Source organism: Pollachius pollachius (genome assembly GCF_949987615.1).
Source record: "Pollachius pollachius genome assembly, chromosome: 12".
NCBI lineage: Eukaryota > Metazoa > Chordata > Actinopteri > Gadiformes > Gadidae > Pollachius > Pollachius pollachius.
Genome location: NC_136945.1, coordinates 3,156,129 through 3,164,022, shown reverse-complemented (window position 1 = coordinate 3,164,022; position 7,894 = coordinate 3,156,129). Strand labels below are relative to the sequence as shown.

The following is a 7,894-nucleotide window of genomic DNA, read 5'->3' as shown; positions in this document are numbered from 1 at the left end:
TGATTTCTATGCTGTCATCTTGTTTGTAAATCAATTGAAAAATAATAAGAAAGTCTAGATCTGAATATTTTGTGGCTGTAGCGTAAGCATTGCCTTTGTGTCCATATAAGTACATCTTAATTGGACATTTTTTTTGTAAATGACTAAGAACATATGCATGGCTGTTAAAAAAAGATACTTTATTAAAGTGACTCAAAGCATGGGGGGCTGTACAGGTACATCCCTACATCCACACATCCAAACAGTTAAAGAATCGACACAATGATGATTACTTTGACATGGTGTATAAAGATAAGGTAGTACACAAAGACAAACATTGATGAAGGAAAAATATGCCTATAATATAATCCCCTTAGGCAACAAAATAATAATTTGTTATTAGAATGATAATAATAGCATTTGGTAAATAAAAATCATAATTACTTGCATGCATTTCATTGAATGTACAATAATTGAGTGCCAAAACAAAAGCTGAGCTTCATCGATAATTGTTTCATTTTGGTTAGGTTTATGTCAAAGTGACGCAAATGCTACAAAATAGATCCCTGATCAGGAAAATGACTTTCAAGTAAGATCAATAAATAAAAATAGACATGAAGGTTTTACATTAAAGTGTGAATGAATCCAGTCTTGTTTGCGCTAACATTTATATATCTTAATGAGCTATTGTTTGTGTACCCCTGAGAAACGATATTGTGTGGAATCGAAATAAAATTGTGTTTTGCTTTGATTCAACTATGTTGTATGTTTAAATATATAGATCAATGCTAGATACATGTGTGCACTTGAAAGACTAATTATAAAACGATATTGGTTTTGGACATCAAGTTAAAATCATCTACTGAAATAACTGGGATTTTACAGACGAGGATGCTTGCACAATTGATGGTACGTGAATACCCTCTTGTGGCAGGAAAGGGGCACTGCGTTGTTTAAAACTAGATAAATACAACAAACAGACGGGATGGGGTTCAGATGATACCATAGATTAAACATGTAATCTATTATTCATTAAATCGATTTTTCAGGCATGTCTCATAAACACGTTACAAACCTGTGATATTTTTAAAACATAGCAATGTCTTTGGGCATGGGCACACCAGCCGAATTTAAAAATGGTGTGGTATTTACCAAGGTTACACAGCAGAATTCAAGACCACCGCTGGCTACCTTGAAGTATACTAACCCCACAATGCCCCCTGTGTTTACTATCCACACAACCCTGTACAACTCCCAGTACACCTCACTTCTAAACCGTCGGGTTTACAAAGCCACTGTCTAAAACCAGTCTGTCATAAGAGATAAAATCCACTGAGTCCCCTGGCTAGACGTTCTGCGTGGGCAATCAGAAGTCGCTGAGGATACTGATGTCTGCAAACTCCTTGCGGTAGCGGTGGGCATGGAGCGTCAGCATGATCGACCACTTCAGGCTCATGATGCTCCAGACTGCCGACAGGTAGAGACTGTTGGGGTCGTTCAGGGCTGTGGATGGGACACACACACACACACACACACACACACACACACACACACACACACACACACACACACGGATAAAGACAAACAAATGCAAATAAACACACACACACACGAGCCAGGAAGGACTATATAGAAACATAATCGGGTGTGAAGGGACAGTGTGAGATGACTGTGCGAAAGTGTGAAATTATTAAGTAGCGTGGAGCCATTATTATGCATGGCGACAAACTCTGTCTGAAGCTGCAAGAAATAATTACTTAGGCTTTCATAGTCGGTTATTCTGACGATTATTGCAACTCACAGCCTTGAAGCAGACACCTGCTCACCAAGTCACAAAGCTCTATCCAGCAGTGAGATGCATATCTGATGACCTCAGTTTCCAAAAACAAGATACATTCACTTTAGGGCTGCAACTAATTAATATTCAGGAGATCATAATTTGTTTTGTCATCGTAATCCACCAACTGTGACTGCTTTATCTGATTTGTAGTACAGAGCTCTTTCTGGCACTAACAAGGGGGTGGGTGTGGTGGAAATGGATTAGCATGATAATCATGGGGAATTGTACACAAATGTAGAACTAGTTTTCCCATCTTATTTCACTTGGACTCAATATCATCCTTTCATCATCATTTCGTCATTGATGTAAAACCAATCAAAGATGATTGCCCAAGCAGCCCCTTTTTATCAACATGTAACCAATTTCTCATCAAGCGCCACAATAAATTGTGTGCCTGCTACTCACACTGCTTCTTCGAGATGGCGACAGAGAGGAAGGCGATGAAGGCGGTAAGAGACAGCAGGGAGGAGAACAATCCCATGAAGAGGAAGAACCGGAGCCCCTTCAGCCAGGTCTGCCAGTAGCCCTGTAGGTACATGATGTGGGTGACCAGAGCCCAGAGGGCCAGCACACCTATCAGGAGGAAGGGAACATGGATTTACACAAAACAATTGTATTACTGTTGGATACCAGTGCAAGGCAAAAAAAAAAAAAAAAAGGCCATTTAATTTCACGGTTAGCTAGACCTTTTATTCAAAGTGTTCGAGAAAATGAAAGTAAAGTAATGAGCAGGTAGAGGTTAGGCATTTGGCTGAAGAATGCTTACTGGTAGACTATGAAGGGGTTTGAACCGAGAACCAGGCTGGGAGTCAAACATCTCTAACTACTTGATGATAGTGACCAGCCAGGCAAGGAGTTAAAACTGCAGTGATGTTAAAAGATAAAGGAAAGATGGTGAAAGATAAAAACATCAAGTCATGTTTGCCAGATGCTGTGTCAGGGTAGTTCCATGTGTTGCTTAGCCTATGTTCCTCTTTTTAAGTGGAATTACAAAGGACATATTGCTATTAGAAAAACATTTGAAACTTTATTTTGACCTTGTTAAAAATTATATATTGTAGGCCGGATATATCTTGAATGAAGATCGATAAAAACAAACAAATATAATGTAGGTAATTGTAAACTGCGTCAAACTCAATGAACTGAATATGGTTTTCCCGGGTTAATCTGTCAGCATATTCAGATTTCAAAGCAGATTTTTATCAGAGTTAAATTTAATGCAGCTCCCTTTATCATTGATTTGTTATTGTAGGCCTAGAGGCAATTTCTTTTAATTATAGCCCTATATGTGATAGGAAACAGTTAAGACTAGGCTACTTAATATAATGATTAAAAATACATGATGTCACTAAAACATCCCGTGAGATATTGAGAGCAGAGGTTACTGATAAGCATTTGCCATTGCACATACAGGCACAAAGTACAAATCCGTTCATACACCACGAAACTTAAATCGTCCCTCCATGACAGAAGCGTAATGTCCTGTAAACATGTTTCGTGTCCAAATGTAACGCTAACTCACAATATAGTCTACATAGCCTTGAAGGTTTTCTGTCTCCCTTGCACACATAATCTATAACAGCCGATAGTTATAAACCAATGGTCCACTCCATCGCTGGTAGAGCTATACCGAGCATATGGACATATTTGCCATTGCGACCGAATGAAGAGCTGTACGTCAATTGGTTCAAATTGCAAACATGTTGATATAAGTAACTTGGTGCGGTGTTTTGAGTGTGGGCCGGTCTGACGGCAACGTGCAGATGTTTACCTGACAGCCCCCCCATCGCGGCCGTCCACGGCTGTCTGTACGCGATGTTCCAGACCAGAAAGGCGGAGAACCCCATAAGCATCCCAAACGACGCATAGCCGATGCTGATGTACGTTTTTACGTTAACCCCCATAGTGACACCTGGGAAAAATTGTGATGACAGGATTGACACACTTGTCAAGAACAGTTGTTAATATGTGATATATCAAGCCCGTTGAGCAATCTGCATCCGGTCCGCTTCAAGCACACGCGATCGGCTTTTGTTGTGTTGCTGAATATCTAAACGTGTATACGGAAAGATAAGTGCCGCGGTGTGTTGATGCTCCCTAAATAACGATCCTGTTTTCTAGTTATAAAAACAGCGATACTGTTGGTGGCTGATCTTCTGGAGTATGTTATGAGCGTCTGTGAAGCCAAAGAAATCCGTATCCATGCAGCTTGAGTCGCGGTGAGCGGAACATAGCGGCCACTAGTGGTGAACAGGAGAACGGCGTCCAGAGAGACGCTCAAAGCTGCTGAGTAGGCCGAGTATCGAAACCCCGAAAGGGTGATGCAGGACACAATTACCCTGCAAATAACATGTCTGACAAGCAATGCTTTCATAATTTAAAAAAAAAAGCTATGCTTCCGCATCCAAACGAAAAATAGCGTCCGACCATAGTGCTTTAAATAAATAACAAACCACTGAGCGAATACCGTTATTGAACAGACAGAATCGAATAAAGACAATGGATAGTTGAAAGTATGTTTCATTATTCATTATTTCACTAGGTAGATTCAGATGTCTGCAAAGGTGGTATTTATCTTTAATGAGCCTTAGTCAATGTCTGAAGATTAAAATTAAAACAATGTGTTGATAAGGTGAATGCAAAAAGTTACAAAGACATTTCCAAAGAAAAATGAGCAAACAGATTGAGGTGTTGGTTGTGACTATCAAATGGTCAGACCTGATTATCCCTTAACTTGGCCTTTTGGCTTCATGTAGTTATTTGGCAACCATGTGGTGTTGATTATCTGCTAGTTTCACTTGACACATATATGGCCCAACTTTTCTTTATGACCTTATTTATGGGTTTCACTTCACCTAGATATTGCTTTGTTTGTTTCCATTCAATTCTAAACATTACAAACGGCTGACTATAAAGTGTTACAGCTATAACCATTATGAGGTTATAGCTGCTGACATGTGTCTCACATTCTGAGGGTGTTGCCACAGGCATGAATGACTTCCTGTGAAGCTCTGTGGTGCATCTTTGTGAAATTCTCCTGTGCTTGAACAGCATGTCATGTGGGTTGGAGACTTTGTCCAAGGAAACACACAACTTGAACAGCATCCTCTTCTCTGTCAATGCTGCCAGCTCCTCCCCTACAATGCCACTGGCCTCAGCGATCATTGTGTGGAGTCTTTTGGAATCCGCTTCCCTCAAATGGCCACCCGACACATCGCAGTAAACAGGGTAGCACTGACCACCACAGACATACAAAACATCATAACCATCGTCAAGCAGATGGTGAAGCACCCCAGCCTTCACCAAAAGTAGAGACGTCTCTGGCTCTTCTTGTAGAGGGCATCATGTTCTTATCCCAGCCTAGTTTATTTATGTTCTATGCCAGGTACTTGTAGTCCTCCACAATGTCCACACTGACCCTGGGGTCCTCGTGGCTTGGGTGCACCCTTGTCTTTACCCCCCTCAGATCCACGATCAGCGCCTTTGTCTTTGTCACGTTGAGGTAGAGGCAGATAGTTCTCACTGTGCCCGTAGCCAGCTATGAGGTCCCCGAGGCTCGGACCTGTTATTTTTTCGAGCTAAAATTATTATTGAGAACAAAATACAATTGTATAAAGAGGTCTGTGGTTGAAAACTTCTCTGAGATGAGTGCAGGCTTAATTCCTTTTTAGACTTGTTACTTTGTGTCCACTGTGTCATCTGAAAAAATATTTGATGCTGCTTGCGTTTTATGGAGCCAGTATCCTGCCATAATTCAAACCTGGAAAAAAAAAGTTTCAAAGGCTTGTAAGTCTGGGTTTGAAAACTCAACACCTTGTTAAAAAGGTTTTGCAACACTGAAAAAGAGATTATAGCCTGAAAAATAATTAAAACATCTGCAAACATGATTTTGTGTTCTATTTTATCTTCTTCATCATTTTCACCAACACATTTTCAAAGTTTAAAAAATGTCACCAGCGCATTTGCAGAGTTTCAAATCGAGCGAGCGATAGCGTGCGTGTCAGTTTAGTGAAGTAATGAACGAGTCCGGTTGTGTGTAAGAATAGAGAGAGAGCATAGGCCCTGGAGAGAACGTCTCCCCTGTGCTCCTCGGTCTGGGAGCCGACGGCAGGAAAGTGTAACTAACCATCTCGTAGTAGGGGGAGGAGCGCAAGAGAGTATACGTGATCCAATAATTTGAGATTAAAATAAAGCACATTAATTTGAATGATTTTAGCTTGTGTGTGATTTATCGCGGGCACACAAGCTAAAATCATTCAAATGAATGTGCTATATTTTTATCTCGCACTATTGGAGCGCGTATACTCTCTTGCCTCCAACTACGAGATGGTTAGTGTGATTTATAGGTCGGAATATGGTCGGAATGAAGTGACCACCGATTCTTGACAGGCTGAGTAATTTATTCCATGGGCGTAAATTTGGTCTCAGTTTTGGTAGGGACACTTCACAGACGTAACCCCATATCACTAGACTGCATCATGCTGAACAATAAATACTCTATTAAAATAAAATCTAGATTTAGATGTGCACTTATTCAAATTTAAAGTACACACACGCACGCACTGCCAGTGATATGTACTCGATACTTTCTTGTTTCTCCCAAAATCACTAGACTGCATCATGCTGAACAATCAATACTTTATTAAAATAAACTATAGATTTACATTTGCACTTATTCAAATTTAAAATACACACACACCCACCCACCCACTGCCAGTGATATGCGTACGATACTTTCTCGTGCTCACGAGATGCTTTCTTGTGCGCTCGACATACTTTCTCGTGCTTACGTGATACTTTCTCGTGAGCACCAGATACTTTCGCGTGCGTACCAGATACTTTCTCGTGCTCACGAGAAACGTTAATTTTCTTTTTTTTTTATCCCATGTCCCTTTACGGGTTCCGTAGGTTCCGTACCCAGCCATGGTTCCAGAAAATGGAAAACAAAATCAACCGCGCAGGTCGCTTGTTATTCTTGTAATCGGCAGAGCACTGTCAATCAAGCACAGCCCGGTCAACGGCACATGTGATTGGAATGTACGTCAGCAGAGAGCAACCAATAGGTTTAGAGCCAAATGGTCCCGCCCCCAGGACCGTTTTTTTTTTCCGTTTTGCGAGCAACGATTTCAGAACATTGACTGTCGGGAGTTTCAAAACGAATGCGCGACAGAACACTGCCAATAATCACGTGACTCAAAGCTTGCGCCTGTGTGGTCAAATCTCTGAAAAGTCAGTGCTGAAAAGTTAGTTCTGAAAAAAATACATTGCAATGGTGTAAATGTACACCTTTACAAGTTTTTAAAAATAAATATTCAACCTTTCAAAACTTATTTCTCAATATATGAACACCTGTTTGCAGAATCCCATTTACAAGTTTTCAAAACCGGGAAACAATGAAATACACAGTTAGAACAGTGCCAGATTTGAAACTCTGCAAATGCGCTGGTGACATTTTTTAAACTTTGAAAATGTGTTGGTGAAAATGATGAAGAAGATAAAATAGACCACAAAATCATGTTTGAAGATGTTTTAATTTTTTTTTCAGGCTATTATCTCTTTTTTCAGTGTTGCAAAACCTTTTTTACAAAGTGTTGAGTTTTCAAACCCAGACTTACAAGCCTTTGAAACTTTTTTTTTCAGGTTTGAATTATGGCAGGATACTGGCTCCATAGCGTTTCATCAGGACATTAATACTGTCGCGGTTTTATTTATACAATTAGAAAGCAACGAGGAGCTATGGGTTTAGGATATGTTCTAAAAGACTGTTGTGTCTTGAAGAAAAACTATTTCGATCCTTTGTGGTATGGTCGTCTCGGGCTAGGTATGACTCGGAGAGTGGTAAATGTTCAACACGTGGTTTATTCTAACAGAGACACAAGGTAAACGAGCTTGCGTTCTGGAGGTGGTTCATGAAGCATCTCCTGAACACAGGAGATGCGTTCAGGAGATGTACAAAATCATAAAACCTTATATGGTGTTGTCCATTATGTGGAGAAGAACCCATTCATAACTGTTGTTAGCTTGAAACGTCATCAGAAATAGCATAGACTAAAATAATTTACATCAGTCTTGCAG

At 40.2% G+C, this 7,894-nt stretch overlaps 1 protein-coding gene across 1 annotated transcript; it reads right to left on the bottom strand.

Annotated features, from left to right (window-relative positions):
- Positions 1–413: 413 nt before the first annotated feature.
- Positions 414–3,723, bottom strand: LOC307084230 (heme transporter hrg1-A-like; the record flags this gene model as incomplete). The annotated part of the gene is made up of 3 exons (XM_079748517.1): positions 414–1,482; positions 2,225–2,392; positions 3,591–3,723. 3 exons carry the CDS (start codon positions 3,721–3,723, stop codon positions 1,346–1,348), a joined length of 438 nt encoding a protein of 145 aa, XP_079604643.1. The 3' UTR covers positions 414–1,345.
- Between the last annotated feature and the right edge of the window lie 4,171 nt (positions 3,724–7,894).